The sequence below is a fragment of the Mus musculus genome, chromosome 6, assembly GCF_000001635.26.
Source record: "Mus musculus strain C57BL/6J chromosome 6, GRCm38.p6 C57BL/6J".
NCBI classification, from domain to species: Eukaryota; Metazoa; Chordata; class Mammalia; order Rodentia; family Muridae; genus Mus; species Mus musculus.
Window position 1 is genome coordinate 127,446,387 of NC_000072.6, and position 17,927 is coordinate 127,464,313.

The 17,927-nt window shown below is 44.3% G+C and overlaps 1 protein-coding gene and 1 long non-coding RNA gene across 19 annotated transcripts in view; one reads left to right on the forward strand and one right to left on the reverse strand.

Annotated features, from left to right (window-relative positions):
* Nucleotides 1–443: 443 nt before the first annotated feature.
* Parp11 (poly (ADP-ribose) polymerase family, member 11) overlaps nucleotides 444–17,927 on the forward strand; it is a 67,404-nt gene continuing 49,920 nt past the window's right edge. For 4 of the 18 annotated variants that reach the window (XM_030255035.1, XM_006505234.4, XM_030255037.1 and 1 more), the window contains exon 1: nucleotides 7,220–7,436. Coding sequence is in view for 2 of the 18 variants with exons in the window: in XM_017321286.2 (XP_017176775.1) it covers nucleotides 7,419–7,436 (18 nt within the window). In the remaining 16 variants the exon portion in view is untranslated. Of the gene's footprint in view, nucleotides 614–7,210; nucleotides 7,437–17,927 lie in introns of those variants that run through there. The other 14 variants (NM_181402.4, NM_001362187.1, NM_001362186.1 and 11 more) reach the window with 8 other exon arrangements.
* On the reverse strand, nucleotides 749–1,924 carry Gm34148. Its single transcript, XR_378051.2, has 3 exons — nucleotides 1,725–1,924; nucleotides 1,559–1,616; nucleotides 749–1,340 (listed from the first exon to the last, which is right to left on the reverse strand). It is a non-coding gene; the product is annotated as a predicted gene, 34148 (long non-coding RNA).

Consider the following 17,927-nt stretch of genomic DNA (forward strand, 5'->3'; position numbering starts at 1 on the left):
AGCTAGGCCTGTCCATCCAAAACTGCAGGAATTCTCTGGCTTATTAGAAAGTTTGTGCCTGTGGCTTGGCCTCCTCTTCTTCCTCCTCTTCCTCCTATCAGGAAAACTGTTGCCTGTGTGCTAGCGCCATCTTGTGTTGGAAATTAGCGAGCTTTCCAGCCACGGAGCAAAGGAGACCCACTCTGTACCCAGTGAAAATGCAGATAGAAAGAAACTACAAATGAAATATTGTATGCCCTAAGTCATCTAGGCAAGACGTGTACAACGTCCTTTTCCAAACATGGATGCTGTTTGTCCTCTCTCTGAGTAGAAGACCAGATAACTAGAGCGATGGGAAACACCCTCCAGATGAGTGGAAATGAAAGCATTCAGTGTGAGAGATCATAGCAGATTTTTTTTTTCCTTTTAGTTTCGATTTCTTGGAACCCGTGGCATGTTCAGACAGGAAAGTGTGACTAGAGACCTTTGGAAGAACTCAGACATTGCCCTGCAGGGCAAGATTGGAGCCGATGCAAGGATGAGACCACAAGCTGCATCAAATACTCTACAGTAGAGAGAGGCTAAGGGTTTGGGTTATCCCTCAGCACATCGCTTTTTGAGAACTGGTTGTCAGGTAGGTCTTGTTCCAATGCCTTGCCAAAAGATTCCAAATCATATACACTTTATTGGCTTTTGCAGGGTACACTGTTATATGCCGTTCTGTTGCAGCTTTGGTTCTATTCAGGGTCTGGAATAATGTCAAGACTCGTTTATTAGAAATAATATATTAGGAGTTATGCTAAAACTTACACTTAGGTGGGCCATGGGGTGACTTCCAAGATCCTTTCTATGTGAGTTGGGGCCATCCTTGAGGTATGTTATGGTGACCTGGCCCAAAGGATCCAGCAGGTGGTGGGGTAAGAGTCTCCAGGTCACTATTTGCACCACGCTATGTTGGTCTGGACCAGAGATCTGCCCATTCATTCCTACAGCTTCTTGTCTTCTGTCTTGTTTGGCTTGTGCCTTTGTAAGCCATTTGTGTGGGAACATTTGAGTCTTCTGTCTGTGGAAAACTCCTCAAAGACAAGGATAAGGACTTTTGCACACCTATGGGAGCCTTGGTAAGGATGTGTCTGAGCCTCACATCTGATTGTATCTTACTACAGACTTAAGGAATTGCCAGTAATCTTGATGACGGTCAAGACCAAACCATTCATTTTAGACAGAGATGGAGGCTCCAAAGTAGAATTGGGTTGGCTGGATATCATGCTGTTGGGCAGGCCCGAACTGCTGGAGGCTCCTGGCTCTTTTTATTCACTAACAATGCATCCCACCTTTTTCCTTCACTTCCCCTGAAGCACCTAGTCACAGGAAAGAAAGAGCTTCAAAGTAGGAAGTGAATGTGGCCTTTTGTGTCGTTAAAAAAAAAACAGGTTTATTTAAACATGAAAGGTTAGATAGTTTTTCTAACAGAGAAAATGGGAACTGAAAGCATAATGAAAAAACTCCTATCCCCACCCACCAGCACAATGCTAACAACACTAAGGTCAACACAGAGTTGTAACTATGGGCAAAGTACCTGGGTTCTGAGAAATCGTGGGCAGTTTTCAGAGTGGGGCTTTGGACTTCTGGAAGCCCTGAGAAGGAAGAAGAGAACCAGAGGAAGGACGAGTAGGAGGAGAAGAAACAAGATTCTGGCTTTTAAAAAGAAACTGTTCAGATTTTTTGATGGATATCTCACTCACCTTACAACATGCTCGTTCACAGTGCTCAGTTTGCTAACTTCTAGAGTGAAGGTACTCAGCCTTGAGAGAAAAGGTTAAAGAGCACTGAAAGCCAAAAGCTGGGGCGGAGGCACTGCACCCCTCCTTGCGATATCCTTTATAGTAGGGGTAACTGGAAGATACAGTCTTAAATGCAGGTCATGCTTTCTTGCCTCTGACCTGTTGGCATTATTAACCAACAGAGGCACCCCCACCAACCCCATTGACGGGTGGTGGTGGTGGGGAGGCCAAAACTCCTCCCACAGACGTGTGCTTGACTTGGCAAACGGAGACCTTGGCCACTAAGGACTAGCTAGCAGGAACGGGTGCCTCTGGAGTTGAGAGTCAGGAAGAGGAGCAAAGAGCTAGGGTAAGGGTCATAGGCAGTACCACAGCAAGCGGCACGGTTTTCTTTAAGAAAGAATAGCACATGCCATTCTTGGGAGGATACCTGAATCCATTTGGGGTTGAATAGTCAGAAGAGGGTGGCTTAAAATCACACTGAGAACTCATGTAAGGACCCTGGAGTGAAGTACCAAGAGTTTGGGGCTCTGGAGTGAATTGCCAAGGTTAAGCTTCCTTGCACTTGAGCACAATAACTTTTTTGTACCTTGGTTCCCTTGCAAGAAGAACAGGTGCTATTTCATGAGATTGTTGGGCCTTGCCCATATATACAGGCATAAATTCATGGATACTCTCTCTCTCTCTCTCTCTCTCTCTCTCTCTCTCTCTCTCTCTCTCTCTCTCTCTCTCTCTCTCTCCTCTTTCTCCTCTCTCTCTGCATTGTTGCTGTGTAGGAGTTTTGCATTGACTGCCTCCCCTGCTTGGAACACATTGTTAAGATCTCTATTAAATCATTCACTCCTATCTTCTCTGAGCTGTTCCCAAATGTTCCCTTTCCCAGGCCAATCCTGGGTGGTCACAATGCTATTTACCCTGAACTCTGTAACGGACTATTTTTCACACATGTTGTAATACCTTCTGAAGCCTCGAATGTAAGTAGCACAAAGGTAGGGTTTTTTGTTTGTTTCTTTGTTTGTTTTGGGGTCTTACTACTTACTGACCTATGAGAGAGAGAGAGAGAGAGAGAGAGAGAGAGAGAGAGAGAGAGAGAGAGAGCCTCAGACATGGAAGGCACCCCATAAATGAAGAATGAAGAATTGAGGAATAATTCAAACTAGATAATTGACTGCGATTTCTCGACGTCCCTGGGTGAGCTCCTAGGGGACAAGCTGGCCCACGGATCTGGAGTAGAGTAAGTGTGGGCGGTCCACCCTCCACCTGCTCTTTTCTTCAAAGTTTTCTTTCCCTCACCTTCTCCTCACATATTTTTCTAGATCCCTTCTCTGGCTAGTTTTGTGTTTGTAAGCTTTCTGTTTTCCATATCAAAGCTTCAGGCACCCTTTCCTGAGTCCTTCCTACTATCCCTGCTCTAGTCCTAGTCTTTCCTTTTAAGTAAAAAAAAAAAAGAAAGAAAAAAAGAAAAAAAAAATGGACATGGTGATGACCAAAACCTGAATGTGGCATTCCTGGAAGGAAAGCCCCAGCCAGGAATGTGGCTGCAGCGGCTCCAGGGCCTTTTCAGACCCTGCATCCTCTAATTAGGATAGACACACATCTCAGCTGCTGCTTTTGCCTGATGCTGTGAGCTGAATGCTGATGCCCATCTTTGTGCTCGGATAATTTCCCCCAGCAGCTAAAGCTAATAATCGCTGGTATTTTCAATAGAGTCCTTCCAGTGAGTGTGGGGAGTTACTTAGCACTTCATTTTTTTTTTCTCTTAAAGGTCGAATTTAATTCCTTGTCATGTTTCCTAATTAAAATCTGTGGGGATTGCATTTTGATGTTTTTAAAAGAGAATTCCTTCCCAGGAATGCTTATCTAGGCTTCTGCAAATGTTTCACCTGCTTCTTTCACCTCTTAATTCCTGTTGGGGTTGTTAACTGTCAGATTTCAACAGCAGGGCAGACTCTGGGGCCTGGCCCCATTGTTGGCTTCTTCTCAGACAGAGGCTGGGTCTTTACATTCAGTAGGTGCAAATGCGCTTTCTCCAGCATTCCCTCCCTCTTTGGGCCCCTCCTCTCTCCCTCTGAGCCTTCTTCTAGGCCCCTCTTCTCCTGTCTGATACAGGAATCTGTCCCTCTCCTCCTCTCCTGGTGCCCCTCGAGTTCTGGCTATGAATGTGGCCGTTAGAAAAGCAAGCAGGGGGAGGGGAGACGGGAATAGACGTGGATATAATCAAAGTATGCTTCAGGCGTGTGGGAAATGATCACAGGGAAACCCAGCTAATGTGTGTACCAAAGCCATAGAGTTAACATGGAGAAACGCAACCGTTGGATGGGAGTCCTGGATAGCATGATCAATAGTTTCCCTTTAATGCTATCCAATTAAAAAAGCATTCTGAGATTCAAAGGTGGGAAGGCTCACTCAGGTAGGAGGCAAAAAAGTCTGAAGATGGTGATGGCTAATGCCTAGATTTGGAAAAATGGGAAGGAAAGAAGGGAGGGAAATGAAAGGAGTGACAACTATTGTAATAATATTAAAATGATATCCAATGTTGCATCCTGTATCTTACCATTTGCTTGGTTCTCTTTTCTCTGTGTTGGGTTAGGGGAAATGTACCCCCCACCCTCATAACTTCAATCAGAGCCTACGTGTTCATCAGTGCATCTGATAATTTTCAGGTTCCCTAGTGGACCTCGTCCCTACTCTTTATCTCTGATCTAACGTTTCCCATTCTGCACTTTCTCCTACCCTCCCCCTGTCATTCAAAGACCTAAAACATCTTCCAATCACCCAGTAATCCCTAGGCTGGGTTAGGGTTGGCTTATGATATCTTCATAAACACTGGACCCTGAGAGAGAGAAAAAACCAATCTAGTCTTCTTTAGAACCATGTGATCCGCACACGGTTGCCAGCGCTCTGGCTCTGGGCCCACAGTCCAATGAAACAGAGAGGTGTTCCCCTGCTGGGTGGTGTGCTACTACATTAGAAGGACACTGCACACACTTTATACATAGAAGGTGGTTCCTGGGAAAGCTGTGAGAGAGTGAACCCCAATGATTAGCACCCCCTACCACCTCAGAAACTGGAAGACGGTAATGAAGTCATATTATTTTATTTTAGAATATATTAGAAACTATTTAGGAATATTTTAGAGAGTCTAAGATTCATTTCATTCTTTAGCAAAGTAAGATGTAAGTCATCCTGACTTTCAACTCCAAACACCTGAAAGGGCCCAGGCAGGTCCAGTGAGAAGGAGAGCCGATCTGTGCACTTTAATCATACAATAATGTTGCCTGCAAATAAGATGTTCTAAAACTTTAGGAAATTTTGAGAAAGTATAGAACAAGATAATATTCATTCAGTCTTAAATGCAGTAAGAAGGGTCTCTAGGTGATTCTCAACACTCTTTAAATACACTATTATTTGTAAATCGGTTTCTTTCTATCCCTAGTTTCATATATGAAAGGCTTTTAAATGCTATCAGTTGCTTCTTCTATTTCATTGCTGTATCTGTTTCAAGCTGGGTCATCAATATGACGAATGACATGAAAAGATTTACTATTCTTCTATCTGCCCTTACACTCCTGAAATTAACTATACTTGTCATAGTGTGTTAGTTTTATAAGACTTTCTTAGTTTAATTTATCTTTTACTTATGATTAAATTTTATACTGGGTGTGATGGCACATGACCGTAATCTCAGCCTTTGGGTGATGGAACATTTGAGATGACCTTGAGCTACACGAATAGATCCTGATTACTTTTAATAAGCTGTAGTATCAGGATGATGCTAGCTAGCCTTGAGAAGGGAGCAGTAGCAATTGAAGCAACTGTGGGCTAGTCCTTTTCAAGGCCGAGTGGGTCTCGACAAGGCAAGTTAACCAGGGAAGTTAGGACAAAATCTTTTGAGGGTTGAGAGTTATACTTCATTTTCTTTGAAGCCTTAAGAGTTAGCAAGGTGATATGACACGGTAAGTTTACAAAAGTCAACAGCTTTCCTAAATTAGAGCAATGAAAACTGTTTCACTTGGAAAAAAAAAAACCTATAAAATAGCCAAATCAAACACATAAAGGTTGTTGTAAAAATAGCTTTAATGTACTTAAAGATATCAGAGACCTAGGCAGGAGGGGCATAACTCAGTGGTGGAAGAGGTGTTTAGCATGTGTGAGGTTCTGGGTTCATATACCCAGCCCAGCCCGACTCCCGACACATGGCCTGAAATACAGGAAGAAGTGTGTTCTGGATGAGAACTCATTATTTTGAAAAAAACTGAAAAAGAAAATTAGGAGATATTTCTTATCAAAGAGCAAGTACATTAGGAATCTATACATTATAATAGCATGGCAAAGCATAGGAATAAGCAGAGGATTAGCAGATAAGAATATTCAGGAATATATGTATATATGCATATGCATGCAAATTTAGCAAATGTACTTCAAAGTAGTAAGAAAAAATAATTATGCTATGCAATAAGTATTTGGGCAACTGGTTAACCATTTGGCAACAATTTTTAGAATTTCTTATTGAACAGTATCATTTCTAAGAATTCGTTCCAAAGAGGTTAATGAATGTCTGAACAAAAATAGTGATTATAGTAATTTTTGTTACATAGTAACTTGTGTCTCTCACAGTAGATTATTTAAGATATGTGTGTAACATGTAAACTATGGAATGCTATAGTCTGAAGAAATAGATTCATACACATGGGAATGGAAAAATATATTAAAATGTAAAAAACAATCAGGTTCTGAATCTGTGGTCATTCTTTGACCTATTTTTAAAAATACACCTATAGTCTCACACTACTTCTTTGCCTTTAAGAATATTCTTCCATCGTACCTCTTTTGTGACCGGTGTAAGAACCTATTTGAGGCCTTAGCATTCAAGGCACTCAGGTAAACCTGCTTGGAAACCTCCATATTTGCCATGCTGTCTAAAATTTCACGTTTTTACATTCTTGCGTTTCCAAATTACTTTTTGCTTTCTTCTGTCGATTCTAAAATCCACGAGGACAGGGACAACATATTGGTCAGTGTTCACGTCCAAGCCCAGTGACACGTGGCCAATAGCTCCCTTTATTTATTTATTATTTTCTAGATTGCAAACACCTAAGCACCTGATTTCAGCAAGCTCATTTACACCCTCAGGTAGAACTATCATCACCTCCAATTCGAGGATGTTGCAAACAACAAAGAGGTTTGAAGCTTTAACCTTTAAGCCATTGGTCGAGTTGTGCTTCTCAGGCCTAGTACTTGGTTGGCCACTAAACTCGGTATAAGGTGATCTTTAATAAACGTAGGTTCTGCATGGAGGAAACGCAGCCTGCCACGCTTGACGATCACGTGGTGGGTATGATGGCCGGCTTCAAACAGCTTTACCACACAGGTAAAGGCGGCCCGCGACAGCACGCGCGGAAGTTCCAAGGGCGCCATAGAGGCGGAGCGAGTTTGCGGTGGGCGGGACCGCCACTGATTGGCTGGATCCAGGCGGAAGTCGGGAGGTTCGATGGTCCGAAGACGCCAGCTTGTGACGGGGAGGGGGAGAAGGAAGGCTTCCGTAAAGGGTGCCTTTCGGTCCTTTCGCTCCTGGGGACCCTCGGAAAAAGCCCACCATATCGACCCCACGGCTAGCCCCTCCCCCAGGCTCTCTCCGCTCGATTTCGCACCGTTATGTGGGAAGCGAATCCGGTGAGTAGCCGGCGGGACGGGGCGGGCCCAGTGGGCGGGGTTGCCTGAGAAGGGCGGGGAGGCGTTCCCGGGAACTCGCCCCCGCGGTGCCTCAGGCTGGGGGTTTGCGTTCCGGGGTCGTGGCTGTCCCGCTTCGCGGGGGCCTCCTGCGGGCCGTGGACTCGCAGCTTTGAGCCGTGGGAGCGTTCGGTGGCCGCTTCTACGCTGTTGCTTTCCTTTCCCGATTGTTGATTTTACTTCCGGGGGCTTCTCTGTCTTCGCTTTTTTCCCTCATTTTATATTTTGTATTCTGCTTTCCAGTTGAAGTTACTGGCTTTCGAACCTGCTAGTTCCTTTCGACCCCCGCACCCTCGTTGCTCCTTCTTTTTGGAGCTACAGAGCATGGAGGATCCTCTATATGAGTTTCAGGGGATGACGTTCTTAAATGTTTTCTTTCCGTGGTTAGAACAATGATCTGGAATCCTTTGTTTGCCTTCAGTAGGTCTTATGTCTGCAGGCATTTTTTTTTAATACTTGCTTTCATTCATTGGTTCGTTCGTTCATTCATTCGTTCGTTCATTCAAACTCCTACCCGCCATGAATGAGGATTCAGATCTATTTGTCAAGAGTATTCAGATCTTGTTATGGGAATGTAATAGTGAGAAAAATGTACGCTGAACTTAAAACTTCGGGGTCGATGGGCAGAATCGCATTTCAAGAAATTTGTGGACTTAGTTTGTGAAACTACCTCAGAAGCTGAGCTAACCATTAATTTGACTTCAATAACCCTCTAAGTCAATACTTGAAGTAACCCTTTTGCTTTCCCTCACAAAACCAGTAACCTACTTCCTACTTAAGTGTATTATCAGTTAAGTCTATCAGTAAATTTTCCCACGTCTGAAAGTTAGTACCTGATTAGAAATGAGCCCATGAATTGGGATTCAGTCCACATTGTAGTTCCATTCCATCCCATTCCATCATGACAGTTACCAGATAGTTTTGATTCATACACTAATACTGTCATCAGATCAGGGCAGAGGAAAGTATACGTTTGGATGTGATTTTAGCAAAATTGGGATAGCTGTTCATACATACACGCTGTTCACTGTTAACTATTAAGTGTCATCAGTATCCATCTCTTACATGTCAATATGGAGTTGGTTTTTACCAGCCGCCCCGCCCCTTTGTGTTGATTTCCCCACAACATACGTCAGCAGTGTATATATTCTGTTCAAGGTCACGTACTTCAAATCCTCTGAGTTGTGTGTTCAACTAGAGAACAGCTCCTGTTGCACAAGAAATGCTTGTTGAATTCTTGACAGTGACTGGCACAGGAATGCACTAAGGGTTCTGTGCTCACTCTGTACCTCTTTCCTTCAGGATCACACTTCTATCTGTATTGTTGGGCCATTTATACCCTGGTGAGAATTACAAAGGATCTAGTGAGGGTTTCATGTGTTTGGTTTATTATAAAAACCATTTTCTTGGGGAAAAAAAGGGGGGGTGGGAGGGAGCACTCTTCTGTGAAATCATAGGTAAGACTTTTAAGTTTTGCTAAGCAAGCTGACTTTTGTTATTACTAATGAACACACAGCCTTGTGTTTTCTGTGCTCTGGCCCATCCTCATATGGCTGAGTTCTGTTGGTATTGTTTTTCTTTATTTTGGTTTTGGCCTTGATTGTTTACCTTTTCTTCTCCTGTGAGCACCAGAATGTTGTCAATAAACACAGCTTAGTTTTTGAAAAAAATATCTCATATGTTTATGGGTGTTTTGATTGCCTGTATGTTTGGGTACCACATCCATGCAGTGCCCTCGGATGCCAGAAGAGGGCATTACATTCCCTGGCATTGGAGTTAGCTGCCATGTGGGTGGTGGGACTCAAACCCTGGTCTTCTGGAAGACCTTAACCATGGAACTGTCTCTCCAGCCCCCACAGCTTAGTTTTGATTTGACTTTCTTTATTTTTTTTTTAATAAACTTGGCATTCGTGGCGTTCACTAATAATTTGTGAGTTTCTTTTGATGGACGGGGCACCTGCAAAGCTTGTCTAGCTCTGCCCAAGGAATAAAATTGCCATCGTAAGCCATGAACATCTGGGAGAATTTAAAATCCAAGTAGAAAAGCAAAGCAAACCCTAAGCACTGTGTACAGTGCCAGGTACAGAGAAAGTGCTTCCAAGACCAAAGAGGGAGGGGTTGTCATAGTTACTGTTTTATTGCTGTGAGGAGACACCATGACCAAGGCAGCTCTTACAAAAGGAAGCAATTACTTGGGGACTTGCTTACAGTTTCAGAGGTTTAATCCATTATCATCGTGGTAGGAAACATGATAGCATGCAGGCAGGTGCTGGAGAAGTAGCTGAGAGTTTTAAATCCTGATCTGTAGGGAGGGAAAAAGGGAGGGAGAGAGACAGAGACAGAGGGAGAAAGACCAAGAGACCAACTGATCTGGCTTGGGCTTTAGAAACTGCAAAGTCCACCCCCAGTGACACACTTCCTCCAACAAGACCCCAATCCTTTCAAACAGTTCCGCTCCCTAGTAACTAAGCAGTCAAATACAGGAGCCTAGAGGGGTCATTCTTGTTCAAACCACTACATTCTATTCTCAGCCCACATAGGCTAGTAGTCACATCATAATGCAAAAATGCAGTCAACCCAACATCAGTCCCCATAGTCTATCCCAGTCTTAACACAGTGTAAAAGTTCAGAGTCTCTTTTGAGACTTATGGCATTCTCTTAATTGTAACCCCTTGTAAAATCAAAGTAAAAAAGGAGACCACATATTTTGAACATGCAGTGACGCAGGATATATGTTACTGTTCCAAAAGGGAGGAAATGGAGCATAGTGAGGAAATGCTGGACCAAAGCAAGACTGAAAGCCAGCAGAGCAAACTCCAAATTCTCCATCACTACGTCTGAGGTCAGAGGGCTCTTAGGTCTCCAGTTCCTTTCAGCTTTGTTGACTACATCACACTTTTCTGTCTTTGGCTAGTTCCACCTTCGGTCTGTAGCTGCTCTTGGCAGGTGTCTCATGATTCTGGCATCTTCAATATCCAAGCGTCTCCAGTGAAATGCCAACTTCACTTTCACAGCTTCACTCAGTGACTTCTCTGGGCCTTCATGAAGAGATAGCCTTGACACACACCTGGCCTCAGGGGCTTTCCTTAGCTGAGGAGGGAGGTTCCACAACCCCTTTCTGTATTCTTGACTCTAAAGCTAGAACCACATGACTGAACCTCTCAAGTTCTGCTGCTTAATGAGGCTGCTACTTGGCCCCACTCCTTCAGTTATATTTGCATCAGCTTTCTGTAATTGATGGATGCCTTCATTGCTTAATCTTTAATTCTTGTTCACAAATTGGAATCTTAGCTGGGTGGGGTGATTCCCAGAGGGCACCATTCCTTTTCATCTGTGTAGCATCAAGCTTTTAAGCTTTTTATCACCATGAACACTAGACTTGGCTCCAACAGAATATTCCCTGCTGCTCCTTTTCTCCTCATACTACATTTTAGGTTTCTCTTGTCCTGCTTGCTCCTTTTCATTATAGATCTGTGGGGGAGTGATTACTAATAACCATACAACACAGTCACTACTAGGGTATCTTAAAATCTTCTCTGCCAACACCATTAATCCAAAACTCTTCAGGTTAGCCTCACGCAGATTTTTTTTAAAGATGAGGGCACATAGCAAAATATTCAGTAAGTATCCAAATTGCCAAAATACCACAGTAGTCTCTAGGACACTTACTAATGCTCTTCACCTTGAAACCTCTTGAGCTAGGCCCACATTGCTTTCAGCACTACTCTCCTCAATGCTCCTACTAGGATGGCTCATTAAGTCTCAATTAAAGCATTCAGCTGCTTTCCTAATCCAGATTCCCCAAATCTACATTTCCATTACAATAAGCGTGGTCAATGCTTTTGCCACAATATCCAACTCCCAGCACCAACTTCTGTCTTGGTCACTGTTCTGCTGCTGTGAAGGAAGAGTCACCATGACCAATTCAGTTCATAAAAGAAAGCAATTCATTGGGGCTTGCTTACACTTTCAGAGTTTAGTCCATTGTCAGGTGGGGAACATGGCAGCATGCAGGCAAGTGCTGGAGCAGTGGTTGAGAGATTTACATCCTGATCTGTAGGCAGAAACAGAGGGAAGTTCTAGAGGGGGGAGAGAGAGAGAGACAGACAGACAGACAGAAGCAGACTTGGCAACGGGCTTTAGAAACTTCAAAGCCCACCCCCAGTGATGTACTTCCTCCAACAAGGCCATACCTACTCCAGCTAGGCCATACTCCTAGTCCACCTAATTCTTTCAAACAGTACACTCCCTGGTGACAAAGTGACCAAGTATATAAGCCTGTGGGGGCCATTTTTGTTCAAACCACGGCAAGGGATGGGTGGGCATTGGCACAAACGTGTGGGCTATTTCCCCTGAGTCAGAAAGTACATTTTACACATATACTCACAGGTTGTGTGAAGATGGATGTCCTGAATGGTGTAGCTTGATCTCCCAGTATTCTAGGAATAACACAGCTGTCTCTGTATTCTTGACATTCTTATAATTATTCTTATGTTATTTAGTTAAGCTTAGAGGATAACCTGGATTTGCTGAGACTCAGAACAAAGTAGTTGTTACAAAACAGAAGCCCTGGGTCAGGAACATCAAAACAACAGCAGAAGAACATAGGCAGTGACATCGTGTGGCTGGTGCCTTGCTGCATAGGGTTGCACTTGGATTATCTAGTAATTTGGTTTTGCAAGAATTGTTAAATAATTATCCTGATCTATGTGCATCATTATACTAAGGTTCAAAGCTCAGTAAAATTTCTAAGTATAAGCCCATGTTTGAAATCTAGAACTTTGTAGTTCTAGAACATTGGCTGGTTCCAGAATATAGGATATTATTGAGTGGAAAAGGACCTGTGAGGAAAGACCCTGGGAGTCAGGGGTTAAGGAAGAATTCCTCATTTATAAACAACCCCAGACTTACAAGTGGTACAACACTCATGTTTCTAGAACATTTTTCTGGTGATCTGTCACATGATCATGTGATGTGTCTGTCTGCCGGATTAGTATGACAGATTCAGAACAGCACCAAAGAGCCTAATAGTCTCGGTGTAGGAAGGGTGGCAGATTTAGGCTGCAGGGAGAAGACTTGGTGGGTGATAGAGATTTGGAGCAATGAGTGGCCAACTGGCAGAGTCTGACCCACTGAGTCTGAAATGCTAATGCTAAAATCTTTGGTTTATGCAATTCACACTCCAAAACTAAATCTTCTGTTCAAATAACCTTTGTTAGCACTTGCTCGTCTTTTGATCCAGCAACCAGTTGATGATTGTGAGGGTTTATGATTATGCCTTATGGGTTTTCAGTGTGATGTAGAAAGACAGACCTAACATAAATATTCACAGATAAACCCTAAGTCCAGCTATGAAGGAAAAAGAATGACAGGGTAGCAAAAGCTCAGGGGTGGGCTGGGGAATCAGGGAGGGTATCCCGTGAGTGTGGGGACTTTTAGAGACACTGACCAAGAGCCGACCAGATGAAGGTTGCCTGGGAGGTAGAGCAGTGGAGATAGCACATGAGAAGCCCTTGAGGCTGAGTGGAACAGGACCCTTGAGAACCAGATAAGTCTCTGAGGCTGGAACACAGGGAAACAGGCCCAGTAAGAGGAAGCCACGCTGTACATGGTTCTGTGGAACGTGATTGGAACTTCCAACTTCATGTTGAACAAAAATTAAACACTTAATCAGTTTTCCCTAAGATAAAATGATAGTTTTCTCTATCATCTTGGTTATTAGTTTGACATACCTGGGACGAGGGAACCTCCTCCATCAGAGTGATCTGTGGGCCACTTTTTGATTGCTAATTGATAGAGGACCAGTCCACTGTGGACGGTAATGTCCCTAGGCAGGTGGGCCTGGGCTGTGAGCCTGGGAGCAAGTCAGTCATTCTTCCATCATTTCTGCTTCAGGCTCTTGCCTTGTCTTCCCTCAGTGATGGACTGTAAACTGTGAGGTGAGCAAACCCTTTGCTCGCCAAGTTGCTTTTGATCGTGGTGTTTATTGAAGTACAGAAACCCAACTGGGACAAATAGGGAGAGTTGGCTTGTTCAATCCAGGTGTGGCCTGACATAATCATAAGGGCCCTTCTAAGTTCAAGAAGCACTAGGACAAGGAACAAGGCAGAGTTAAGGAGGCACAGTGCTGGCTAAGGAGGAAAGGGAGGGGTAGCAAGCCAAGGCTGTTGGCTTAGCTTCTTAAGTTGAAGAATCTTGTTTGAAGCCATGAAGCTTGTAGTAAGCTTTCCCAGGAGCAGCAGAATATGAACAGGGAGGAGCCAAGAGGCTGTTAAAGACTCAGAGGCTCTACCACAGGGCAGAGTATCAGAAGTTCTACCACAGGGTAGAAAACCAGAGGCTCTACTGTGGAGCATAGTGTCAGAGGCTCTACCATGAAGCAGTGTCAGAGGCTCTACCACAAGGCAGAGTTTTAGAGACTCTCCCAGGGAGCAGAGTAGAGGAGAAAATGTTTTGTACTAGGTAGGTGGTGTTGGGATGACAGAAAGAGAGATGGAGGGATTCAAGCTACACTTTATATGATGTGTGCTAGGAATTGAATCCAAGGCCAGTGCTGTGCCACTGAGCTGTGTCTTCAGCCCAGGAATTTTAATATGATTTGGATTAAGTCATACTGTGTTCCTCAAAGGTTCATGTGTTAAAAGCTTGGTCCCCTAAGTGAAGCTATTACTGTCTAGGACAGTGGTTTTCAACCTGTGGGTCAGGACCCCTTTGGGGATCACATATCAAATAGCCTGAATATCAGATATTTATATTATTATTCATAGCTAATTATAGTTATGAAGTAACAACAAAATTTTATGGTTGGAGGTCACTACAACGTGAGGAACGATACTAACGGGTCACAGCATTGGGAAAGGTCTAGGGATTGATTGGATTTTCTCTGCCAGTTAAAGAATTAAAAGCCAAGAAGAACCTGGAGTTCAATATGTAGCACAAGGGAAAGTCTGACACAGCAGAAAAGAGCAGACACAATCAGTGGTAAAGAAAACTTTTATTAGTGGTGCGGAAACACACGTGCAGCCAGCACACTGAAAGATCCCACAAAGTAGAGGGGTCCTCAGGAAGCCAGAGCCTGTTGCTTAGGACCTGGCTGTTAAAGACCTTGAAGAGGCTTCTCTAATTTGGGGTTCATAAAATTTGAAGAGAGACATGGTGGCTGAATGGCCTACAACAGTGTGTACCGTGTCCTGCTGGCCTTGAACTTGTTGAATCAGTCCATCACCAGGAGCCATGGGTGGGAGTAAAACCAACAAGGCCTTGTCTTAAGCGAGGGTGAGAAAGAAGTTGCCATCTTGGAAATTCTCCATCTTTATTACAGTGTTATGGTTCCTCTACCTACATGTCTGCCCATTTAAGGAGTCTGCCTCCTAGTCCCTCAATGCTATTGGAACATAGTGGTACTTTAAGAGGCAGAGCTTAGGGCTGGTGAGATGGCTCAGTGGGTAAGAGCACCCGACTGCTCTTCCAAAGGTCCGGAGTTCAAATCCCAGCAACCACATGGTGGCTCACAACCATCCGTAACAAGATCTGACTCCCTCTTCTGGAGTGTCTGAAGACAGCTACAGTGTACTTACATATAATAAATAAATAAATCTAAAAAAAAAAAAAAGAGGCAGAGCTTAGTAGGTGTTTCTTAGGTCACTGTGGGTATGGAGTCCCACAAGCCCCTTGAGGTCTTGCAAGAAAGGATCAAGCCTGATTCTACCTGTCCTTTCTGCTTCTCGTTGGGATGCTTGCTTGTTCTTGGAGGTGCTTTCATCATTGTCACCTGCCACCACCATGAGCCAAGAGGCACTGTGCCATTGAACCTTCTGAACCCTGAGCTTGTAGCCAGTCAGTTATATGTGCCCATGTGGCATCAAGTACTAAAGTCACGAAGGGAGCTGGAAATTGAAATAGAAGTTTTAGCCCCTAAGCTCCTGGGAAAAGCGTTCTGTAAATGTTTGCACTCCTGCAAATACCAACATTATGCATGTGTACGTGTTGTTATTATTGCCATTTGGCTTTGTTTTGAGAAAGGATCTGTGGAGCCCCGGCTGGCCTCAGATCTGTGGCAATCCTCCCGTTTCAGCTTCCCAAGTTCTGTGTTTACATATGTGTACTATTCTATTTGGTTTAGATTACCATTTTTACATTTTAGATAATAGAATTCACTTAATATTTTCATTATTGAAAAAGGCATTTTTGCAGACTCTTATAACGTCCCTGTATCTAAGCTTGAGGTATAGGTTAGACTCAGATGATTGATTTTTCCCCCCTACGGAGTATTTTACTAAATTTAAAAAGTACCATGCCCTTAGTGCCAGTTGTTGAGACTTATATTTGCTTGCTCTGTGAGGTGTTTTGGACTGAAGATCAAACACAGCTTGAGATGCCATGGGAAGATTTTTCCCTGAAGAGTCTTTCTAGTGCTCTGTCAAACCAAGCAGTCTTCCAGTATTAAACAGCTCTGGCTGTGCCTCGAGCATAGGAGCAGGTGGGTTCCTCAGTCATCTTTCGGCTGCCTCAGTGCCAGGAAAGAGCGAAAACTGGGCTAGGGTCTGAAAAACCAGTCTTGTCTCAGCATTGGAGTATTGGGGGTCTGGGCGTGGAGCTCACTGGTAGAGAGCTTGCCTGACAGTCACAAGGCCCTGAGTCTCTAAAACTACATAAACTGGACACGGTGGTACATGCTGGCGGGGTGGAGGCAGGAGGATCAGAAGCCCATGGTTGTCTTTTTACAATATAGTGAGTTTAAAGCTAGTCTGAACTGCATAAGATCCTGTCTTTTAAAATGGAGTATTTGGTCCTTGAGGTTGTAGGTTGGGGTTCTTTTAAACTCTATATGCAACATGGAGTGAAAGAGAACTCGCTGTATGCAAGAGAGGTGATTTCGGCTTGTCTCTGTCATGGTCTGGAACTTGAGGAAGTGAGCTTTGCAATGTCTGCCTTGAGAGAAGCCCAGGAGCAGGTCCGAGGTGTGCGCCTCCTTACACCAGTTTGTCCAGATATTTATGCCTGGGGTGTATTGTCTGCTTTCCCGGGAGACGTGGAGCTTCACAAAGGTCAGCCACATGGGGACTGGGATCCAGCGATTCTCAGCAGAAGTCCTGCCTCCTCAGCTCTGGTGACCGCATGGCTGGAGTGTTTTCTGAGAAGCAACTGTGTGCTGTGTTCTGGGAAGGGACACTGAAGCTCGCATATGCTTTTGTCTAGACTTACACCTGTAACTTCAACAACTTCTGAGTCCTAGAAAATCATTGACCCTAAAACAGGAATGCCTCAGAGATGCAGGAGACATCTGAAAACAAGATCCAGCTGTGTAGCCCAGGCTGACTCTGAGCTAATCCTCCTCCTTCCAGTATCCCTAATGCTGAAATTACAGGTATGTGCTACCGTGTGTGGGTCGGGATGTGCATCTCAGTGAAAGACACAACGCTTCTCCTTAAGGTCAAGAACAGAGTGCAGATGCCCTTTCCCGCTTGGGAATTACTTTAGAAGTTCTCAGGTAAGAAAGCAAGACAAGCAAAGGAAGAGGTGCTTCCGTGCTAGGAGAAGGAAGTAAAGCCCTCACGTGCCTTTCTCAGCCTGGGCCCCTGTTGTGAGGCGGTTCCGCTGTGAACTCACTGCAGCGTACCTGTACCTGCCGGGTGTCAGCAGCTGTGCTGGCCGCTCTCCCTGGTGGCTTCACTCTGTGAGTCAGTCCCTCTAGGAAGCTTCCCATGTTGGCATTTAACACCTTTCAAATCCAGAATCTCTAGTTCTCATAGTCCCCATTGTCGTTGTATCTGCGTGCCACTCCAGAGCTAGCACTTGAGAGCCGAATCATTGGGAAAAGGATCAGCTTTATTCAAGGCCAGGGCCCTGAGAAGAGGGCACAACCCTTGAGTTACACGAGCAGATGGTTATAAGGAGGGAAAAGGGCTCGTGGGGGACGACCCTTCAGTTAACACGAGCAGATGGTTATAAGGAGGGGAAAGGCTCAAGCGGCTTTGTTCTTTGCTCGGGCCCGATCCTGACAGTCAGCCTTCACTCTCAGGACCGGTTCCAGTAACTCCTCAGACAAACACTATTTCCTGCCATTTAAAAAGCAGGGCAGTTTACATGCTTTGCGTCAGTGCATGCCCAGATGTTATCTAAAGGCCACCAGATGTTTGGGGTTCCATAAATCCCAAGGCAGTGTTACTGTTTTAGTTGCTTAGGTGTGACTTTTCTTCAGAGAGTAGAATGATAGACAAGGGAGAGGACATGACCCTGCAAAGGGCAATCCCCAACGAAAGGGCTACTGTTGCACTAATGTCTTTTCTTTAACTTTACATGGGTAATAGACAAAGTCTCTTTTTGTAGTCCAGGCTAGCCTGGAATGTGCTTTGTAGCCCAGGTTGGCCTTAAACTTTCCAACTTTGTGCCTTGGGCTCAGAGACTTGCCACCATGTATAGTCACCATCTCTT